The sequence below is a fragment of the Schistocerca gregaria genome, chromosome 6 (genome assembly GCF_023897955.1).
Source record: "Schistocerca gregaria isolate iqSchGreg1 chromosome 6, iqSchGreg1.2, whole genome shotgun sequence".
In the NCBI taxonomy this organism is placed as follows: Eukaryota; Metazoa; Arthropoda; class Insecta; order Orthoptera; family Acrididae; genus Schistocerca; species Schistocerca gregaria.
The window spans coordinates 452624380-452648826 of NC_064925.1; the positions used below are offsets into that span (position 1 = coordinate 452624380).

Sequence of the window (24447 nt, forward strand, 5' to 3'; positions counted from 1 at the left end):
AGTTATTTAAATGTAAATCTAGTATTTTGTATGTGTTTCAATATGTTCGTGAATTTGCGTTGGCTTGAAGACATGGAGGGAGCGCCCAAGCCAATCACAGCGCTCGTTAATGGGGAGACTGGATGGAAGTGCTGGACAGGGGACTGCTGGATGAGGAGGCGCGACAGGCGGTCGCAGGAATTACATGGAGAGTGGAGCAGTTTGTGGATAGTCGTGAGAGATAGAAATATTTCGTAGTGGCAATTTGTGCATTTCTGAGATTTCCATGGCTTCTGCTTTTAGAAGTTAATCTCTCGCAAGCAACGATGTTGTTCATAACTAATTACGAAGTAGGAATCTATTGTTTCCTTGTTATTCAACTTATATTTTGTTTAATTGCTGGACCATCAACACCAATAAGTGTTTACAGTAATAAATGGCATTCTTAAAGATACTTCTACTATCGTACTCATCATTTAAAATCATTAAAAACAGTACCTGCAGATTTTGTTTAGTTGTAATCTTTCATTTATAAATGTCTATGTTACATTCAAAATTTGCAATTCTGAGTGATAGGAACCTTCGACAATTCAATTCATGTGTATATTCATATTTTACACTGTAGACTCAGCAGTATTTCGGTTGTAATGCAGCAACTACATATTCCAGCCCATAGACAACAAAACCAGCCAAAACTTTTAATATTTCGACTCTGAGTCTGAGGGTACATAGTTGAGGGCCACACTCATAACATTTTCTATTTGAAAGCCCGCAAGGTAACATCTGGAGTACCACAGGGAAGTGTGATAGGACCATTCCTGTTTGCAATATAAATGATCTAGCAGAAAGCGTTATATGCTATTTACGGCTATTTGCAGATGACAGAGTTGTCTATACCAATGTAGCAACACCAAAAGATAGTAAGAATTTGCAGAATGACCTGCAGAGAATTGATGAATGGTGCAGGCTCTGGCAGTTGACCCTCAATGTGAATAAATGTAACATATAGCGCATACGTAGGAAAAGAAATCCACTACTGTACAACTACACTATTGATGACAAATAGCTGGAGACAGCATCTGCCGTAAAATATCTAGGCACAACTACCCAGAGCGACCTTAAGTGGAATGACCATATAAAACAGACAGTGGGAAAAGCAGACACCAGACTTAGATCCATCGGAAGGATCTTACGGAAATGTAACTCATCCACGAAAGAAGTGGCTAATATGGTGCTTGTTCACCTGATTCTTGAGTACTGTTCATTTATCTGGGATCCCTATCAGGTAGGACTGATAGAGAAGATTCAATGAAGAATGGCACGTTTCGTCACGGGATAGTTTAGCTGGTGAGAGAGAGTTACGGAGATGCTGAACAAACTCCACTGGCAGACGTTACAAGAGAGATGTTGTGCATCACGGAGAGATTTACCATTGAAATTTCGTGGCAGCACTTTTGAGGAGGAGTCGGACAACGTACATCTTGCATATTGACCACGAGGAGAAAATTTGAGAAATTAGGACCAATACTAAGGCTTACCGACAATCATTCTTCCCACGCTCTAGTCGCAGGTGGAACAGGTTTGAAGGGATCAGATAGTGAAAGTACCCTCCACCACACTCCATTAGGTGGCTTGCACAGTATGATGTAGACAACTCATTTGGATCTTCCCCTTCAACACTAGCTTTTCTTAACTGTGCCGATGGAGGTCATCCTTACAACATGGACACTATCCTTACAACACATTCTACCCCCCTGTAATTATCCCAGCCTCAAACTACATTAACATACTGTCCCCACACCCTTCACCAACAGTTTCCACCCCCTCTGTCCTAACACCACCTCCACATTCTCGTCTCCTACCCTCTTTGTTCACCGCTCTCTGTGAACGTATCCACCCATCTTTCCCTGCTCCTCTGCTTTTTCACTCCATTTTCCCCGCCTCCCTGCCCCACAACCTCCTGATGCTGTGCCTGTTAGCAATCTAGTCCCCTCACACTCTGCCCGACAGTGCTCCTCCCCCCACCCATACATTGCTATCCCTTCCCCTTCCCCACCCCCTCCAGATTGCTGCTTCCATCCCATATGATATTCGTTTGCATTCTGGTCCAAGCTGCCGGGGTTGGTGGTCGTGTGTACGTGAGGTATGCTTGCTTGTGTGAATGAATGATATGTGTTTCTCTTTCTCTTCCTGATGAAAGCAGTGGCCAAAAGCTTATGTGTAAGTGTCTTTTAATTGCATCTGTCTGCAACTTAGTGTGCCATCTTTACAGCAAGTAGCAATCTACCTTTTCCTACATTGTTGATATTCCTACCTGGAGTTTCCATTGTTTGATTTTACCAAATGGCTTTTCTTCCCTCCTACAACCCTGTGATGTTTTCCTTTGTTCCTATTCTCTATAGCATTACTCTTCTCTGTGTCCATTCTCTATCTTCTTTCCTGTGTTTATTCAATGCCTTCCAAACTGCATCTACTTCCTAGCCACACTGTATCAGCAATTGTCCACGCACAACACAAGCTTCATGAGAGCGCAGATTGTTGATGCAGCATCTGATGCCCCAGATTCTTTCCTACGATAACCATAATTATATTTATTCCTACTGATCACACTTCATCCCTCATCCTACAGTACTTTAGCATTTTACTATCCACACTTGCCCGCACTACATGCACTTATGATCCTTGACCTAACTCATCACCCTTCCTCCTCTCTTCCCTTATACATTCCTTTTCTCCCTTGTTTATGTACTCTTTCAATGTGTTTGTGCATATTTTTATATGGTATCACGTAACTTACCTAGCTCCTCTCACAACCATCAACACCTAATTTGTCCTTTCCCATGTCATTTCCCTTTTCTTCATATCATTCCCGTCACAATGGACCACTGTTCCATCTATCTGCACCAGTTCACAAAAGTATCCCTTCTCCTGGCTAAAAACCAGTCTCACTACCCATTTGTTAAATGTTGACGAAACCATGGAATTTGCCCAAATGGCCTAACCATAAAAGCTTCTTTCTCCAGATCCCATCCCTCCTTTCACAATGACCTCCATCTTTTCAGATTCCACCAGTATCTGGACCTCACAAACCTAGTCCTGCAAAAACACATCTCCATGGCACAGGCAACCTAGAACCACCTCTGCTCCCTTCGAAAGATGCTGTTACTTTGCATGTCCTACTTCATGCATCACATGTCTGAAACAGAATCCTTTGCTCTCCAGCATCTGGAGCAGCATTTCTGACACCACCTCCGCAAGTTATCCAACCTGCTGCTTGGGGGTACAACTAACCAACCCCTACCCGACCAACAGTGTTCCTCCTCATTCACCCGTCATAGCACCTAAACCCTCCCCTGCTGACCTTTTCAACTTGTCACATCCCAAAACTCCCTACCAACACTCCACCAAATGCAGAGCCGAAACATTCACGTAACACTCTTCTCAACATTTCCACCAAAACTCTCATTTCCAAAGAAGTTTCAGTCCTATCCAAACACCATGCCTTTAGCCCCACAACCAAATTTAACTAGTCTGGACTTGTCAAAGACCTACTCTCCTTCTCACGATCCCTGCAATGGAAAAACTTCTTTGCCACCAATCCCTCTAAAGAAACCCAACTTAATTTCAACATCAAACCCTGCCCCTCTCAGTTCTTACCATCGTCCAACCGTGATCCCTCTCCCACCCACCTAACCATCTGCTGGTCAGCTTCCAGGAACTCCTTACTTCCAGCTTAGCCTCACTATCTTTTACCAGGTCCCTTCCTCAGAACACCAATATTTCAGCAGAACAAAGATTAGCTATACACAATTTCAAAACAAATCCTGACCTAATCATACTACCTGCAGACAAAGGTTCCACACTGTTGTCACGAAACACAGTGACAACCTGGCAGCTGGCCTCTGCCAATATCTGACTCTTCCACCAATAAACTCTGCCAGAGTGAGCCCATCCCAGAAATACAACATAACCTCCAATCCCTGCTCAAAGCCTTAGGTACTTCCCAGAAGCTCTCCCCTGAATCCATTTCCCTCCTCAACCCCATGACAACATGCACATCCACGACATATATGCTCCCCAAAACACTCAAACTGAACAATCTTGGATGTCCCGTTGTGGTTGATTATTGAGACCCCACTGTAAGAGTTTTGTTCCTCATTGACCAACACCTCCAACCAATTGCCCGTGATGTAGCCTCCCACGTCAAGGATACCAACCACTTCCTTCACCACCTCTTCACCATCCCCACCCAATTACTTTCTGGATACCTACTAGTTGATGTCAATGCCACCTCCTATACACCAACATCCCTCAAACCCATGGTCTTACAGCTTTGGAACACTACCTTTCCCAAATGTCCTTCAGACTCCAAACGCACTACCTCTTTCCTCATACACTTTACTATCTTTATCCTAACCCAGAACTACTTCTTCTTTGAAGGGAAAGTATACAAACAAATTGGCAGAACAGTCATGGGCACCTGCATGGCATCTTCCTATGCAAACCTCGTTATGGGCCATCCAGAGGAGACTATACTAGCCTCCCAAAATGCCAAATCCCTGATCTGGTTCAAGTTCACTGATGATATCATCATGATCTGGACCTCAACACCTTCTCTCACTTCCACTTCACCTGGTTCTCCTAAATCCAGCATGTCACCTTCCAAGAAGCTTATCTCCTCCTCTTTGATGGCTCCACTATCACCTCTGTCTACATTAAACCCACCGACTACCAACAGCACCTGCATTTCTACACCTTTGATCCCATTCAAATCAAAAAATTCCGCCCATATGGCCTAGCCATCCAGGGATGGCATGTCTGAGTATGCTTATGGTCTCACCGAGGCCTTCACAGACAGGCACTATCCCCAGATCTAATCTGCAAACAGATCTCCCATGTCATTTCCCCTCACATCCCCAATCCTCCCTCAACCCTCACTAACCACCCACAAACAAGTGCCCCCTCTGTCACCCAATATCCCCTGGACTTGAACAAGTGAGCCACACCCTTTACCAGGGCTTTAATTACTTACCAATATGCTCTGAAATGAGGGACATCTCACCCGAGATCCTTCCCATCCCTCCAAAAGTGGTGTTCCATTGCCCATCCAACCTACACAACATTCTAGTCCATCCCTATACTGCTACTAATCCCAACCTTGCACCACAAGGATCATATCCTTGTGTAAGACCCAGGTATAATGATTGCCTAAGCTATCCACCAAGCAGTCCTATTCCAGTCCTGTCACAGGTTTAGCCTATCCCATCAGGGGCTGAGCCACATGGAAAGCAGCCATGTCATTTACCAGCTCTGCTGCAATTGCTGCATAGCTTTTTATAATGGTACGACTACCAACCAGCTGTCCACCAGGATGAACAGCCACCACCAAACTGTGGCCAAGAGCAAAGTAGACCACCGTGCAGCACAACATGCAACTGAACATACCATGCTTGATTTTAATGGCTGGTTCACAACCCGAACCATCTGGATCCTCTCCTACACCATCAGCTTCTCAGAAGAGCACAGATGGGGATTAACCTTAAAACACATTTTCTCCACCTGTAACTATCCCAGCTTCAACCTACAAAAACATACTATTCCCACATCTTCCACCCCTCCGTCCCATTATCTCCTCCCCATTCATGTTTCTCACACTCTTTGTTAGCCTCCCTCTTCCAATGCATTTGCCCATCTTTCCCCACTTCTCTCCTTTTTCGTGCATTCTAGTCCCCGCATACTCCAGCAGTTTGCATTTGTCTTGCCCCACTGACACAGCCAACTGCATAGAAAACATACTGAAAGGGAATTAAATATTCTACTCTATTGTATCCCATTCTATTTTATATGACACGCACTTTAGTTCCGTGCCATCAGCAGTTACATAAAAGACACAAATTAATAAGTAGATAGTACAAGAGAAACTTACGATGTCGCACTGGAGGTCCCCTCTGCACTTGATGTGGAACCAACACAGGTGGAGGAGGTGGCGGCGGTGGCGGCGGGGGAGGGGGCGGCGGCGGAGGAATTCCTGCATAGGGAGCGACAGGCTGTATTATTGGTGCAAACGTCAGTGGTGGATCGGTCTGATAATCTGGAACTGCAGGTACCATCTGCTGTTCTTCCAGTCGCCGCTGCACTTGATTGTAGGTATTGGCACCTATAACTGCTCGTTGTGCTTGCACCGTAGTCACGGGTGGCTGCTGCGGTGGAGGTGGAGGCGGTGGAGGTGGAAGAACAGGCAAGGCGATTTCAGCCTCAAACCTGCAACAATTGAAAGAAAAATGGTGCTAATTTTCTTCTAAAGTATTTTATAGAGTAACAGTTCTGCTAAACAATATGAAATGCCACATAGTAAGATTCAGTCTATATCAGTTGAGCTTGTTTAATTAAGTTCTCCATATTCCCCCAATTCCCTCTAACTATGCAAGTGAAAACTCTACAGAAAAACTTGCTGTAGTAGGTCAACTAGACCAAGCAGAGCATCTTCACCTACAGTAGCAATAGTAAAAGCAAATGAGAAGAAAACAGTTACAGTAGAAAATGCAATATGCGTAGATGGAAAATAGTGCTTCCTTCCCATTAAAACGGCTTTTTAGTCAAAGACAGACTGAAGACGAAACCCACAAAATAAAAATAGACAGCACCTCATGTAACATGAGATAGCAAAAGTAAAGCTAAAATACTCATAAGTGACAAGGCTATCATCAAGAGTGCCCCAGGGAAGTGATAGGACGATTGATATTCTCTACATACAGAAATGATCTGGCGGTCAGGATGAGCAGCAGTCTACGGCTGTTTGCTGATGATGCAGTAATGTACAGGAAGATTTCGTCATTGAGTGACTATAGGACACAAGATGACTTGGACAAAATTTCTAGTTGGTGTGATGAATGGCAGCTAGCTCTAAATATAGAAAAATATAAGTTAACGGAGATGAGTAAGAAAAACAAAACCATCAAAGAATGGGTATCCAGGATGGAATGTAACAATATTATGAAAAGGAATGTTGGTACTCAGTGAGTCACAGATAGGCACAACAAAATGACGGTCAGAAAATGATCTTTCAGCCAACAAGGCCTTTGTCAAAAATAGGCCACACACACACACACACACACACACACACACACACACACACACACCACCTATCCCACCAACGGCAAGGCTACCTGTGAAAGGAGATGTGATCTACAAGCTAAGCTACAATCACTGAGCTGCATTCTATGTGGGCATGAAAACCAACAAGTTGTGTGTTCACATGAACAAACGGTCACTGACAAACTGTGGCCATGAAACAAATGGACCCCCCTGTTGCTGAGCACACTGCCCAACACGATCCCCTTCATTTCAATTACTGCTTCACAGCTTGTGCCACATGCATCCTTCCCACCAACGGCAGCTTTTCTGAATTGTGCAGGTGGAAACTCTCCCTGCAATATATCCTACGTTCCTATACCCTCCTGGTCTCAACCTTCATTACTCATTTTTCTCACCCATCCAGACCCTTCCCTGTTCCCATTCAACACTACACAGCCCTCATTCCACCAATGCAGCCAGTCGTTTTACTTTTCTCCTTTTTCACTATCCCCCCTCCCCTGCCCTTTGTCTAACCTTCCGACTTCACCTAGCAGCCCTACCCTCTCTCCCCCTCATCCTTGCGCACTTCCCAGCAACACTTCACTGTTCCCCACCCCGCTATTCCTCCCCCTCCCTGTCTCAGCCTCCTCCTTACCCCCACCCTGTGGCTGCTCCCATCATGCACTGCTGCTGTTGCTCACAGTGTGGCTTCTGCTGCCAGAGGCTGCAGTCATATGTGTGAGTTACGCTTGTGTGTGTGTGTGTGTGTGTGTGTGTGTGTGTGTGTGTGTGTGTGTTGTGACATCTATTTTCGACAAAGGCCTTGTCGGCCAAAAACCTATGTTGTCACAGCCATTTTGTTGTGCCTATCTGCGACTCAGCATCTCCACTATATGGTAAGTAGCAACTTTCCTTTTCATAAAACTAAAACCATAATGCTTGAATACGGTATCAGTAGTAAGCTATTTCACACAGTTATACTGATTAAATATTTAGGTGCAGTATTGCAAAGCACTATGAAATGTAATGAGCATATAAGGACTGTAGTAGGGAAGGAGAATGGTCGACTTTGGTTTATTAGGAGAATGTTAATGTTAGGAAAGTGCAGTTCATCTGCAAAGGAGGACACATATAGGACAGTAGTGTGAACCATTGTTGAGTACTGTTCGAGTGTTTGGGATCTGCACCAGGTCAGATTAAAGAAAGACGCCAGAGCAATTCAGAGATGGGCCGCTAGATTTGTTACCTGTATATTCTAAAATAAAACATATAAGCGATATGGAGAGACTTCAGGAACTCAAATGGGAATCACTGGAGGGAAGGTCATGTTCTTTTTGAGTAGCACTATTGAGAAAATTTAGAGACCTGGCATTTGAAGCTAACTGCAGAACGATTCCACTGCCACCAACATACATTTCGCATAAGGACTATCAAGATAAGATAAGAGAGATTGGGGCTCATATAGAGGCATATAGACAGTGGTTTTTCCCTTACTCTATTTGCGAGTGAAACAGAAAAGTAAATTACTAGTAGTGTTACAGGTGCCATCCACCACGCACCATAAGGTGGCTTGTGGAGTATGTATGTAGATGTACCTGTAGAGGTGGAAGTGCTTGTATGTGACTAATGCAACACACAGTCACAACATTCACGGGGTCAGATATAACATATGTGTGGTTGAAATTCTCACTAGCAATGACAATATATTGTCAAACATGCAAATCAGAGCTGTCACAGCAATGCCTTTTTTATTTTTGATTACTTCAGCACTATTTTAAAAAATCATGGAACTTCTACATAACAAACAAATAATATTACAAGTGATACATTTCATACCTGAAGAACCAATGCTATCGAAAATAACTGAATTAACTGAACACTGCTTGCAGATATAAATATTATAAATGGCAAACAAAAATTTTCTGTTCAAAAGTCCTACAGTCCAGAATTGGTAGGCCAATCACGTAAAACTGCCATAAGGACTGAGGTAATCATCCCACCGATGCACCAGGTTGAAGTCACACGTTTGGTCAAACACAGTATCCTGCTGCGTGAAGAAGTCATAACTGCCTGCTGCTTATTCACAACAGACATGACTTGTTGAAACTTTAGGGCCTTTATTAAGGGATCAAAGGCAAAATAATTTCATGAGAAGAGATCAGAACTATGGGTCAGATGCTCAAGTGTCTCCCACTTGAGCTAGCGTAACTTCTGCATCACAACACTCGGGATATGGACACGTGTGTTAGCATGAATCAGCAGCATCACTTGTTGCAGTTTTCCTGGATATTTTGCCTTAATTGCATCCCACAGTTTCTCCATAGCTGTGCAGTACCGTACTCTAGTGATGGAGGTGCCAGGTTCCTCGAAATCAACAAGCAATGGACCCCGGCAATCAAAGAACAGAGTGAGCATCATCTTTCCAGCAAATGGTAGGCTCTTGAACTTCCCAGGACAAGGGCATGATTGATGATACCATTGTTCTCATTTTTGGCACCAGTTTCTGTCACCTGCAAGGATGAGTTCATGGAATGCATTACTTCAACAATGAAATACATCAGTTGCTTCAGGCAGACAGCCATCTGATTTGCTTTTTGTTTGACATTCAAAACCCAGGGTATCCACTGGATGCAGACCTTACAGGAGCCTAACTCCTGTTGGGTAATGTGTTGCACGCCCAAAGCTGCAGAGTGATCATTTGCTAGTGTATGAATGGTTAAGTGCCAGTCTGCCTTAATCCCATCGTCAACTGCCCACTTGTTTTTGTGTTTTTGTCCATAATGGATGAGGCTGGTCTTCCAGATCGACCAGCGTCCTGTGTGGGATTGCGTCCAACACGGAACTTGATGCACCATTCCCCAAAAGTTATTTTCGACAGATTCCCCATACACATTCTTCAATCACAATGGATGTCTACCCATGTTTGTCATTTGGCAGTCAAGTAAAGAAAAACAGCAAGTTGTTCCTCTTTGGTTGAACTTTATAGTAAAGTCCCCTTAGTTCACATTTCCACATTTACCACATGCACAGCAGAACGACACAAATGCTAAACTAATCCCTCACCTACATGTCAGTGTTTATATACCAGCACTGGAGTCACAATGGGTGGTATATACACTGTAGCAATGTTCTCGAAAAGAAACTTTCTGATATCTGTGTATAGATCCCCAATGGTAACATGTTTGTTTTCTTTAAACAATTCACTTCTTAACTAGAAAAAATACTATTAAAATAACTCCAAAAGTGTCATGGTGATATTAACTTTCTGTAAGAAGAAAGATAACAAGTTTAACATCTCATTAGCAGTGTGGCCATTAGAGATGGAAAACAAGCTCAGATTACTAAAGGTTGTGGAAGGGAATCCTGGCATTTGACTGGAGCAATTTAGGGAAATCGCGGAAAATGCAAACCCAGAAGGCCAGACTGGGATTTGTACCATTATCCTCCTGAATGCGAGTCCAGTGTTTTTCATGAAAAATATGCCCAAAAATTTGTTAAGGTTACATTCTTGTAGTATATGTACTTCACTGACAGATTTGCTTCAGAGGTCAGGCCCACCGCTGCTTATTTTGTAGACAGTTTGCCAACAGATGATTTGATGCTTACTGCAAAGCCTCCTACATCCACCACAATGCCTTCAGGTTCAAGACATGCCAACATTTGCCACACAAGTCACGTAAACAGTATTGCAATCACAGGCACCTACTTGTGTCCGTGTTGTCATATGTCCACATGACACTGCGACTACATTTCTCCACTGACAGTTATTTAGAAGCCGACCTCGGTGAAAATCAATTTGGATTCCGTAGAAATGTTGGAACACGTGAGGCAATACTGACGCTACGACTCATCTTAGAAGCTAGATTAAGAAAAGGCAAATCTATGTTTCTAGCATTTGTAGACTTAGAGAAAGCGTTTGACAATGATGACTGGAATACACTCTTTCAAATTCTGAAGGTGGCAGGGGTAAAATACAGGGAGCGAAAGGCTATTTGCAATTTGTACAGAAAGCAGATCGCAATTATAAGAGTTCCAGTTCTTTACAATGTATTCTCATGTAGGATTGTGTGCTTTCTAGTTATCTTGTTTGGAGCTGCCGTTGCCTGCAGCACTTCAATTCCGGGGTCAGACAATTCTGGACCTGTTACAGAGCATTTCTCCACTCACTCAGGTTCTTCAGTCTTTTCCACAGTGTTTGAAAGAGCGTGGTCAGTACCAACGTTTAAATGGGGCACCCAGGAGTTCTGTGTGTCGTGAGCTGGGCACTTCATATCCAGTTTGTTTGCAATGTTCTCATTCATATAGTGTCATAATGGAAGACACTCCAATACTGGTCCAGCCCTTGCACCTAATGCCATCAGACACCAACCTTTCACAATCAACCCTTTTGGCATCAATCCAGTCACCAATGACCTGGTCACGGCTGACCCTCCTGCCATCAGCAGTCCCATCAGTGCCAATAGTTGCGCCAGCCTTCATGACACTGTCTCCAGGCTTCACTGGCGCCTCTTCCGTAGCCACCCTGCAGGTGCCGTCGATCCCATCATGTGTTCTTTTGGGTCTTGAGTTGTGACTCCTTGGAAACTCTGCTGTCAGTCCTGCCTTCTCCGTCATCACCTACAGCAGCCTCTTGCCATCCCGCTATGCAGGCACAGTGACTTCTTGCATTAGGATCCACTGAATTCCTCACTGCTCTAGTAGCTGCTTAGTGCCTCCTCCCTTAAGTGTTGACTTCACCCGAGATGGTTGCACCATCTCTCTTAAGGAGGGAGGGGGGGGGGGGGGGGGGAGGAAGATCTGGGGCCCTGCATATTCTGCCACCACACTCACGGATGTGCTTCACAGGCCTGCATTACCTCAGGAGGTTGGTTGCCATCAGAAGATTCACTGGGCTGTTTACCATGAAACCTCCTGCAGTCACCACTATGTCTGGGGACATAAGTTGTGCCAATTTTTGGCACACATGTTGCAGTAAACATTGCTGCAGTCATAGGCACCTACTTGCATCCACGCAGCCATGTGTCCATGTGTTACTGCAGCCATATTCCTACACTGGCAGGTACTTAGGTCACAGCTTCACCCCTCAAAGCCAAATTTCACTCTGGGCACCCACTACACATTGTCAAGGCAGACTTTTAAATTGTACTCAAGTGTGGACTTCCACTTTCTAAAGCTGTACTGAATTTACTTCAAGGTTAATAAACAAGGAGTTGTTATTGTAACAAGTGAATTCAATCACTACTAGTCACACCACTTGACCAAGGTTATAAGAGTTAACATTCATCTTGTTTATTAAAGTTTTGTCTCCAAGAAGGTTAGATAGCCAGCTCGATCAGGTATCATCTAACTTTGCCTGCTTTGCAGAACACATAGATGTTGGTTCTCGGATCACACATTTGTTACTTACCACAGGAAATACAAACACTTTAACAAAAAAACAGTCAAAGCTGTAAATAATAACAATTCCCTTATCAGGACGTCTTTAAACAAATGCAGCAAAGTCTGTAGCATCATAAACAAACAAACTGGATAGAAGGTTTCCACAGATGAAGAAATTACATTGAATATAGAGAAAAAAATGTACCAAATTGCCAGTGAATTTAATACATATTTTTCAGAAACTGCAAAATATATCCTGCATAACTGTATTAACACTACCCACTCTCTCCACCAATAATACTCCCTTGAACTCTAATTCTTCTTCCTACAACAGTAGGTGAAATATAAAATTCATAACATCCTTGTTAAACCCTACTATATTCCCAGACTACCTTCTCTACCCAGCGGTTCCTACCCCTGTAACCGACCCCGCTGCGAAACCTGCCCCATGCATCCCCCCACAACCACCTACTCCAGCCCCGCTACTGGTAAAACATACACAATTCAAGGCAGGGCCACGTGTGAAACCACACATGTCATTTATCAGCTGACATGCCTGCACTGCACAGCCTTTTACATTGGTATGACAACAACTAAACTGGCTGAGCGCATGAATGGACACAGACGAACTGTCTGCCTAGGAGATGTCCAATACCCAGTAGCGGAGCATGCCCTCCAGCATAATTCTAGGGACCTAGGAACCTGCTACAGCGTATGTGCCATTTGGATTCTCCCACCCAACACCAGTCCCTCTGAACTGCGAAGATGGGAACTTGCACTCCAACACATCCTTTCCTCCCGCCATCCCCCTGGACTGAACCTATGTTAACCAACCTCACTCCCATTTACTCTTCAGTCTTCTCCTCTTTCCCTTTCCTCTTTAGCCATTCATGCATCTTTTCATCCTACATCTTTATACTATATACCTCTTTACTTCTGTATGCATCCTCTTTGGTTTGAAGCTGGCACAGTACCTACAGTAGAATATCTTTGGCTTCCCTCTGACAACCATGCCTCCATCCTTGCTACCCTCCCTGTTTTCCTTTCCCTGTTGCTTCATAACCTGGGTTGTGAGTACCTAAATCCACTTTCCTTTCTTCCCTTTCTTTCCCCTCTCTCCTCCCTGATGAAGGAACATGTATTCCAAAAGCTAGGAACTTAAATTTTCGGTTGTTTTTTGTGTATCTATCGGCTGTACTGAGCTGAGGTAAGTACTGGCCAGCCCCTCTATCTCTTTGTTAGTATTTGTTTCACTATTTCTTGTTATGCAGATATACATATTATTATAAACAGAGAAGTTATCGTACAAGATGCTAAATTTCTTGAACTGTTCATCATCAGTAATACACTAGAGAAGCTGTATACAGAGGTGTTATAAAAAAAGCTTTGCACAATCTTTTTTTATTATTATTAATTAGATCAAAAAGAGATACTACTGACATAAATACTTGTCTACCATACACTATTTGAATCCCTTGAGATTGTTTTGTTACAGAAACAAAGCATGAAAATAATGGCACCTACAAAGGAACCAAAGCACTGTAAATCACTATTCCATTGTTCAAAATTGTTACACTGATGAGCATTTATGTACTAAAGTAAACATGTGGCATAGTACACCACGTGGAATCCTCATACAAAAATCCAGGTCACCACCTCAACAACACAATTACTAGCTTTCGCAACCGATGGTTGCTTCTTCAGGAAGGAGAGGGAAAGACGAAAGGATGTGGGTTTTAAGGGAGAGGGTAAGGAGTCACTCCAATCCCGGGAGCGGAAAGATTTCCCTTAGGGGAAAAAAAGGACAGGTGTACACTCGCACACACACATATCCATCCGCACATACACAGACACAAGCAGACATATTTAAAGGCAAAGAGTAAGGGCAGAGATGTCAGTCGAGGCGGAAGTACAGAGGCAAAGAAGTTGTTGAAAGACAGGTGAGGTATGAGCGGCGGCAACTTGAAATTAGCGGAGGTTGAGGCCTGGCGGATATCGAGAAGAGAGGATATACTGAAGGGCGAGTTCCCATCTCCGGAGTTCGGATAGGTTGGTGTTGGTGGGAAGTATCCAGATAACTCGGACGGTGTAACACTGTGCCAAGATGTGCTGGCCGTGCAAAGATTCCAAGACTTACCAAGCGGGAAAGTGCCAGTAGACAGGCACAATAAAATAACAAACAAACACACACCCGAAATTACGAGCTTTTGCAACCGGAGGTTGCTTCGTCAGGAAAGAGGGAAGGAGACGGAAAGATGAAAGGATGTGGGTTTTAAGGGAGAAAGTAAGGAGCCATTCCAATCCCGGGAATGGAAAGACTTACCTTAGGGGGAAAAAAGGATAGGTATAAACTCACATATCCATATCACATATGTCTGCTTGTGTCTGTACATGTATGGATGGATATGTGTGTGTGTGTGCGCGAGTATATACCTATCCTTTTTTCCCCCTAAGGTAAGTCTTTCCGCTCCCGGGATTATATACTTACCAAGCGGGAAAGTGCCGGTAGACAGGCACAATAAAAAAACACACAAACACACACACAAAATTGAAAACAGCTATGGTCATAAGCGTCCATTCTGTGTCTTAATGAAGGGTCAAATCAGGAATTTAAATCAGCAGCAAAAGGAAGCGAAACTTGAGGAGGAGGGAAATTAAATCGAAAGGAAATCTTAGAAAAGTGCTATTGAAGGGGGGCTTTTCCCCGAAAAGAGCTTCAAATGACCGAGGTCATCTCACTAACACTTATAAACTCAAGGACATGATAGGCTGAGTGCGCATCATCTGCTAAAAGATATATCAGGTGACAGCTGCAAATGGGCGCATTGCAGATTAAATAGGGGAACTGAAGTAAAAGGTGTCTCACCGTCCACAACTGAGAGCAGTGGGGAGAAAGCGGGGAGAATTGCCACTTAAAAGCTGTCGATGGCTAAAAAGGCAGTGCCCAATCCAGAGTCTAGTTAAAATTACCTCCTTCCGACAGCGAGGCCAGGAGGAAAAGGTCCAAGCACAGGGAAGAGGTTTAATGTCCCGTAATTTATTATCCTGAAGCGCATACTAATGTGTGTGCCATAAAAGAGCAATGTGATGACATAAAACACTCTGTAGATAGGCAAAGGGAACCATACGAACAGCAGGCCGAGAAAGAGTGACAGCAGCCTTTGCCACTATTTTGGCTGCCTCATTTCCACATATACCAATGTGCCCTGGAATCCGGAGGAATGCCATAGGGGTGCCCTCAAGCGGAGCATGTGGAGGCAGTCTTGAATCCGGTGGACCAGAGGGTGGACGGGTTAAAGAGTTTAGAGGTTGAGAAGAGAGCTGAACACATCTGGGCATATAATATACTGTATCTACTGATGGCAACAGATGTATTGGGCAGCCTGGATAACAGCGTAAAGTTACACAGTAAACAGCGAACACTGGCCACGAAGCTGAAATCTATAAGGGGTATCGTCAATAATACAGGCACTCCCAACACCAAAGGTAGTCTTGGAGCCGTCAGTGTAAACAAATGTAGCATCCTCCATTTGTGTGTATAGAGCAGCAAATGCCCAACAAACATTAGAGAGGGGCGGGGGTACCATCACTGGGAAGCTGATTAAGGTCACGAAGAAAGCAGGTGTGGGAGTGAAGTCCAGGTGGAGTTGTACCCCCATTTGTCAAGGAAGTTTTAGGAAACTGGAAGGAAAGTGAATGTAGCAGTCGATGGAAGCAGACTCCCGGTGATAATAGAGAGGAATGGCTGCTTGCATACCCTAAATCCAAGGAGCCATCGAAAAAAAGGGCATAGGTTGGATGAGCAGGCATGGAAGACAGATGATTAGTGTAACGACTCAGAAGGAAAACTCTCCGATTGGACAGTAGAGGTTCAGCAGTCTCAGCACAAAGACTTTTTACGGGGCTAATGTAAAAAGCTCCAGATGCTAAACGCAATCTAGGATGATCGACAGAATCTAGACACTGAAGAATAGATGGCCGTGCGGAGGAGTAAATTATGCTTCCATAGTTCAATTTTGAGTGCACTAAGGCATGATATAGGCAGAGGAGGACCACTCGGTCTGCTGCCCAGGCGGTACCAATTAGAACATGAAGGGTGTTGATGGACTGAAGACAGTGAGCCAAAAGATATGAAACATGGGAAGAACAGCACAGTTTTCTGTCAAACATAAGTCCCGAGACTTGGCAACATCTGCAAATGGAAGGTCCACAGGGCCTAGATGTAGGAAAGGTTGATAAAACTCCATATGATGCCAAAAACTTACACAGACGGTCTCACTGGGAAGCTGGTTTCAATGCTCCATGGGTGGAGGTGATCGAGACATCCTCGAAGAGGTCGTTCAAAAAGGCTGGCCCATTGAGAGTTGTAGTAGACTGCAAAATCGTCGAAAAAGAGGGAGCCCGAGACATTGGAAAGGAGACGATCCATAATTGGACTTATGGCAATGGCAAATAGCACAACACTTAGCATGGAGCCCTGCAGCACCCCATTTTCTTGGGAGAAAGTATGGGATAGATTAGTGTTGTTGGGTTGTTTTTGGGGAAGGAGACCAGACAGCGAGGTCATAGATCTCATCGGATTAGGGAAGGACGGGGAAGGAAGTCGGTTGTGCCCTTTCAAAGGAACCATCCCGGTATTTGCCTAGAGCGATTTAGGGAAATCACGAAAAATCTAAATCAGGATGGCCGGACGCGGGATTGAACCGTCGTCCTCCCGAATGCAAGTCCAGTGTGTAACCACTGCGCCACCTCGCTCGGTCTGATAGAGTAGTGTTCACCCGCACCTTAAATCTGCGATCTGTCAAATTCTCAGATGAGAAGGGGTAGCCAACCTCAAAAGCCCCAACAGAACAGCTTGCGGAGGATGCATGTCCTCCAACAGGCATCATGTTTCCTATCCAAATCAAAAAATTTAGCTACCATTTGGCATTTCCTGAGGAAATTGTTCATGATGTAAGTGGAGAGAGCAACAAGATGACCAATTGCGGAATGATGCTTTTGGAAACCGCATTGGGCTGTTGACTCCAGCCACCAGCCTAAATGGCAATTTACCATACAATCCAAAACCTCACATACACTACTCATGAGATAGACTGGGCGATAGCTGGAGGCGAGATGTTTGTCCTTTTCATGTTTCGGAACAGGAATGACAATAGCTTCCCGCCACCTTCTGGGAAAGGTACTGTCAACCCAAAGTTCGTTATAAAGTCGAAGGAAGTAGCATAGACTAGGGTATGATAGCTGCAGCAACATTTGGATGTGGATACCATCCGGTCCAGAAACAGAAGGATGAGAGGAGAAGAGTGCATGTCCGAGTTCCCACACAGAAAAAAAAACGGCATTATAGCTTTCACGATTTTTGAGAGGAAAAAGCAAGAGGTCGCTCTTCTGCTAGCCATTTCTACAGGAGAAAGGCTGGTGGGTAATTAGAAGAACTCAAAATCTCATATCAGTCTGAGATGGGAGACGTGTGTGCAAGTTGTGTTTGCATGACTGTGTGTGTATTGCTAACAAAGGCCTTAATGGCCGAAAGCTATAATTGTGTGAATCTTTTTGTCATGCCTATCGCAGCTCAGCATCTCCGCTATATGGTGAGTAGCAATTTTCCTTTTCATATTGTAAATGTTATATTGGAGCTTTATTAATAACTTACTGAAGTGTCAGTAGTTATTGGCTACATATTTGATTTTTGGTTTGCATTTGTAATTAGATATGAATATGATGAGGAAATTAATTAGTAGTTCATTGAATGGTGCAATGGGTGATGATGTGGCCACAGCAGTAAAGTTCCTCCACAGTCTTTTTTATTTTATTTTTTTTATTATAGTATGTGTGTTTATAGTTTATATGCACGACTGTGTTTCGGTTGAATACAGAAATTGTCATTAATAGAATTTTTTATGAATTTGTGGGTTGTGTTATTAGCTGAAGTTCATAACAATTAACCAAGATTGATGGGTACCATGGAGTTTGTTCTAGCTACTTTTGTCAGGTTCGGTCTTTGATAATACTTACATCAGCAAGATTTAGTATTATGGCATCATGAAATAACGGTTTTGATCTTAAAATTTGCTATTCAACATTCAAAGAGTAAATGATAAGGAATTTATTGTAAATAATTTTGGACCAGAGAAAAAGTTTGACTTTTTTGTCTGAATGAATATTACGCTTCTGAGAGTAAACTAATAGTTGTTAAATTTGACAACTATAAAATATTGAATAGTTACTGCAGAAAACTGGTATGGCAATTTATGTTAACCAGTCACTCAGCCATTAGATTGGAATTAAACAGATTTTTTGTGTGTGTGGAGAAGAGAACTTTGAAGCTGCTGTTATAGTTACTGAAACTTTTAAGTTAATAGTAATAACATTGTACAGATATGAAGAGACATCATCAACGTATTTTTAGAAACATTAGACATTTGTTAAACATGTTTAAGGAGACTAGATGGATACATTACAATATTTTAATAGGTGTAGATTTGAATGCATATTTTGATGTAACAACACATTAACATAATGTCACTGAACTAAAAACCTAGATGGACCTGGTAGTCTAGTGGTACAGCAGTTGACTGGAACCCAATCAAATCTTGGTATCAGATTTTTCAGTCTGCTTTGTAACATGCATTCGTCTCTCAACGGTGTAAGAAGTCAACAAAAATTACACGTGGTTCTGATTACATGCTAAACTTTAGATCCTCTTTTTCCCTGTTGAATAACTGAATTACGTTAGTAACAGCAAGTCGTCGAAATGGTCTGCAGATGCAGCTCTCCATGCTACTCTATCCTGTGCAAGCCTCTTCATCTCTGAATAACTGCTGCAACTTACATCTGCTTAGCTTATTCACCTCTTGGTCTTCCTCTACGATTTTTACCATCCATGCTTCCCTCCAGTACTAAGTTGGTGATCAGTTGGTGATCTCTTGATGCCTCAAAACATGACCTACCAACCGATCCCATCTTCTTGTCAAGTTGTGGACAAATTCCTCTTCTCCTCAATTCTATTCAGTACCTTCTCATTACTTACGTGATCTACCCATCCAATCCTGAGCATTCCTCTGCAGCACCACATTTTGAAAGTTTTTATTCTCTTCTTGTCTAAACTGTTTATCGTCCATGTTTGAATTCCATACATGGCTACACACCATACAAATACTTTCAGAAATGACTTCCTGATCCTTAAATCTATATTTGATGTTAACAAATTTCTCTTCATCAGAAACACTTTCCTTGCCATAGCCAGTCTACGTTTTATATCCTCTCTAATGCGACAATCATCAGTTATTTTGCTCCCCAGATAATAAAACTCATTTGTTGCTTTAAGTGTTTCATTTCCTAATCTCATTCCTTCAGCATCAACTGATTTAACTCAACTACATTCCACTATCCTCGTTTTGCTTTTGTTGATGCTCATCTTATATCCTCCTTTCAAGACACTGTCCATTCCGTTCAGCTGCTCTTCCAGGTCCTTTGCTGTCTCTGACAGAATTAAAATACAATCAACAAACCTCAAAGTTTTCATTTCTTCTCCATGGATTATACTTCCTATTCCAAATTGTTGTTTTGCTTCCTTTACTACTTGCTCAATATACAGATTAAACAACATCGGGGATAGGCTACAACCCTATCTCACTCCCTTCTCAACCACTGCTTCCCTTTCATACCCCTCAACCCTTATGACTGCCATCTGGTTACTGTGCAGATTGTAAACAGCCTTTCGCTCCCTGTATTTTACCCTGCCCCTTCATAATCTGAGAGTATTCCAGTCAACATCGTCAAAAACTTTTCTCTTAAGATAAGTTACAGGGTCAGTATTGCCTCGCAAGTACCAACATTTCTACGGAATCCAAACTGATCTTCCCCGAGGTTGGCTTCTAACAGTTTTTCCATTTGCCTGTAAAGAATTTGTGTTAGTATTTTGCAACCGCGACTTATTAAACTATGAAAATGATCGAACTATCAGGTTTAATTAGTCACAGTTTAATTAGTCACAAAATTATTATTGTGACTAAAAACCCACTAAGATAGTGCAATTTACTCTCTGCCAATAACAGGTCCATAAGAAATCATGCATCTCTCAACAATATGTTTTGTCAATTTTAAAAGTACACAAGAATCATGTGATGTGAAAGTGTTTCCATTTTCTGATTATAATTCTGTGTCTTTAAATCATCCATATTGGTAATCCCACTTATGGAAATAATATAACTACACCTGTCACAAAATTTGCACCCACAAGATTTGACACTGATGATAAAACTGACAGATTTTGTAAGTCCCTTGCTGAGAGAGACCATTTTGGCCAGTTTTATGGTCACACACATAATATCATAAACTGTAGACTTTCACAGTTGGTGTTTGCTGCATTGTTGATATTTGATTTATGAGCATAAGGCCGTGGTCCGAGGCATAATTCTCTGCTTAAGAGTTTTGACTTTTACTGCTGGTGACTTCACCAGATGCTTTAACAACTCAGAAGCTATTACAGACTCAAAACAAGCTCAGAAAGCCAAACCGTTTATATGTAGCCACGCAACAGTCGGTTGGTAACCTCATCGGACAGCTGCCCAAGATTGCAGTGTCATGCGGACATATGGTTTGGGGCTTGCAGTGGTGAAGATGAAGGAGGAGGGAGGAGAAAGGACAGAAATGGGAAAGAAATTACGATATCAGCTGCATCGGAGCTTCATACAAAATCAGCAATGATGAGTGAAAATGTGCGTCGGATTGGGATTCAAGACCAGGATCTCTTGCTTACCATGCAATTGTGTTAACCACTGCGCCATCCAGACACAGTGTTTATCACAAATATGCGGACTATCTCAACACGCTCTGTGGACGACTCACATTCCCATCTAGCGCCAAGTATTTGCAGTCTCTGTCCGCGTTCTCCATGCTTGCTAATTTTAGATTCCTACCGGAAGTCGAACAGATGTGTGCATTGGAACAGAAGATTGTGAATTCATTGCTCATTGAAGTGAAGACATGTCCATGGACAACATGGATAGATACTGTGGATAGCTGGCATTAGATGGGAATGTGAGTCGGCTGTGGAGTTTGCCAAGATAGTCGGTGCACTTGCGATAAACACTGTGTCCTGATGGCGCAGTGGTTAATGCTGCTGCCTACTAGTAAGCAAGAGATCCTGGGTTCGAACCCTGGTCCTTCACACATTTTCGCTCATTACCGCTGATTTCACATACAGTTCCGATGCAACTGGTATCATTATTTCCTTTCCTCTCCTTTCCCCTCCCTACACATTCAATTACACAATATGTATCACAGCTGCAGATTTCACATGGTGTCTGTTCTTTCAGACATGTCCGAATTAACAGATATGACGCATTCATATAATTGATGCTGGTTGTTTTATTTAGCACTAGGGCACCCCAACTAGACCAATTTCAATCCTCCTCCTTTTCTGTTGACATTGTTTTTGTGCTTTCGAATTTTTATGATTTCTCTGCATGTCATAGTGTAGTAATTATCCTATTTCGCTAAAACAAGAGTGTAACAATATAGCAAAGATGATGAGTCACAGATAGGCACAACAAAAAGACTGTCACAAAATAAGCTTTCGACCAACAAGTCATCAAATTTACACTCGAAAGTCCATATCCTACATCTCACTAACAAGGCGAGTTCCGCTTCCTTTGCATTTGTGTGATTAGTGGAATGTGAAACTACATATTGAGAGTAGTCTACAGTGTAGCACAACTGTCTGTTTTAATTACATCAATTCTCCTATTGCCTATGGCCTCTCCTTCCGGTCATAATAAGATAAATCTGAAAGCCATCTTTAATATCTCGCGAAGAGACCATGAGGATAAAATTAGAGAGATTAGAGCCCACACAGAGGCATACCGACAATCCTTTCCACGAACAATACGAGACTGGAATAGAAGGGAGAACCGATAGTGGTACTCAAGGTACCCTCCGCCGCACACCATCAGGTGGCTTGCGGAGTATGGATGTAGATGTAATATACAAAAACAAATTGTTAGAATAATTACCATCACTCCAAGGCCAACACCCTCCAAACAATTATTTCAACTGCTTGATATTCTACTCTTGCCATGCCTCTATATACAAAAAAGGTATAATTAATATAAAAAGGCACTGGAAGTTCAAAACTAACTCCAATCTTCACTCTTACAATACAATTATGTGCAATGACATCCATATAAAAATGGAATTGGTTGGAGTTGTTGGTCAGTTTATTACTGCTTCACACTCCGTAAGCCACCTTAAAAAATGAATAGACAACTCACGATGTGTGGTACTTCACATCTTGATCCTGAAGGAAATTTTAGCACAAAAACAAACCAACATTTAGAATACTAGATACTACAAAAAAATCTACCAAAACAGATAAAAGAAATAAAAAAGGCCTTCTTTAAGAAAGCAGATTCAAATTGTGTAATAACAAATTGCTATCATGGCATCAATGAACAGTAGTAATAAACTTGTAGCCAATAACTATATTCATTTTCAATATGTCAATAGTGTTTTTGATTAATACTTGCCATAATGTGAATGGGAGGCAACAGAACTCCGACTTTATTTGTACCTATATGTTAAATATGTACAGCATTCGAAATACCTTTTTGTAAATAAGATTTTTATGTGAAAATGTCAACTAATTATTCCATATAAAATACCTTTTCCATACATTTTTGTAATTAATCAGAGTTGTATAAGCAATACTGAAGGCATCATCATTTACTACGTACCCTTGTGTACGCTGCAGTACACCCTTGTATTTTCTTGTGAAATCCAGGCAGTGTATACTGCCTTTGGATGAATCAACAACAACAACTACTACTACCATCATGATTTAAATTCAGTACAGTACTACATACAGATGATACAACTTTCCTTCACAGTATTAATAATTTCAGAAATCTTAAAACTTGTGCTGTAAAGACAATTTATCAAGCAACCTACTGCTTTAAAGCAGATGGATTCTTGCTGAGTAAAAACAAAAATCAATAGATGGGTTTTAGTCTTAAAAAAGAAAAAACAGCTCCAGTAAGATGATCAAAATCATGTTAAGTATTTTGGGGTATACTTAGATGAAAATCTCTTTCAGGATCAAGACGTGAAATATCACACATCGTGAGTTGTCTATTCATTTTTTAAGGTGGCTTACGGAGTGTGAAGCAGTAATAAACTGACCAACAACTCCAACCAATTGCCAGGAAACTAGCCTCCCATGCCAAAGACACCAACCTCTTCCATCACTGACTCTCCACCATCCCCTCCCCTTTAAGCTCCTGCATTCCTATTCACACTGTTGGCGCCACATCCCGACACACTACACTAACATCCCTCCTGCCCATGGTCTTACTGCTACTGAACACTTCCTTTCCCAACGCCCTTACGACTCCAAACCCACTATCTCTTGCCTCATATACCTTACTAATCTTATCCTACTACTACTTCTCCTTTGAAAAGAAAGTACACAAACAAATATGCAGCACAGTCATAGGCACCCGCATAGCACCTTCCTATGCAAACCTCGTTATGGGCCATCCAGAGGAGACTATACTAGCCTCCCAAAATGCCAAATCCCTGATCTGGTTCAAGTTCACTGATGATATCATCATGATCTGGACTCAGGACTAAGACACCCTATCTTCATTCCTTCACAACCTCAACACCTTCTCTCACTTCCACTTCACCTGGTCCTCCTCAACCCAGCATGCCACCTTCCTAAAAGTTGACCACCTCCTCTCTGATGGCTCCATCTTCACCTCTGTCTACACGGAACCCACTGATTACCAACAGTAGCTGCATTTCGACACCTTTTGTCTCATTCACACCAAAAAATCCCTGCCATGCAGTGTAGCCACTCGGGGACAGCATATCTGCAGTAACAAGAGCTCCCTCACTCAGTATGATGAAGGGCTTCATAGACAGGCACTACCCCCAGACCTAGCCCACAAACAGATCTCCCGTGCCGTTTCCCCTCACATCCGCAATCCTCACAAACCCCGAAGAACTAGCCAC

At 42.6% G+C, this 24447-nt stretch overlaps 1 protein-coding gene across 1 annotated transcript in view; it reads right to left on the reverse strand.

Annotated features, from left to right (window-relative positions):
• The window catches only part of LOC126278360 (RNA-binding protein 42-like), a 299697-nt gene that overhangs the window by 269988 nt on the left and 5262 nt on the right, over positions 1–24447 (reverse strand). Inside the window, exon 2 of the mRNA XM_049978422.1 lies at positions 5906–6240. Within this exon, the coding sequence (XP_049834379.1) occupies positions 5906–6240 (335 nt within the window). The remainder of the gene's footprint in view (positions 1–5905; positions 6241–24447) is intronic.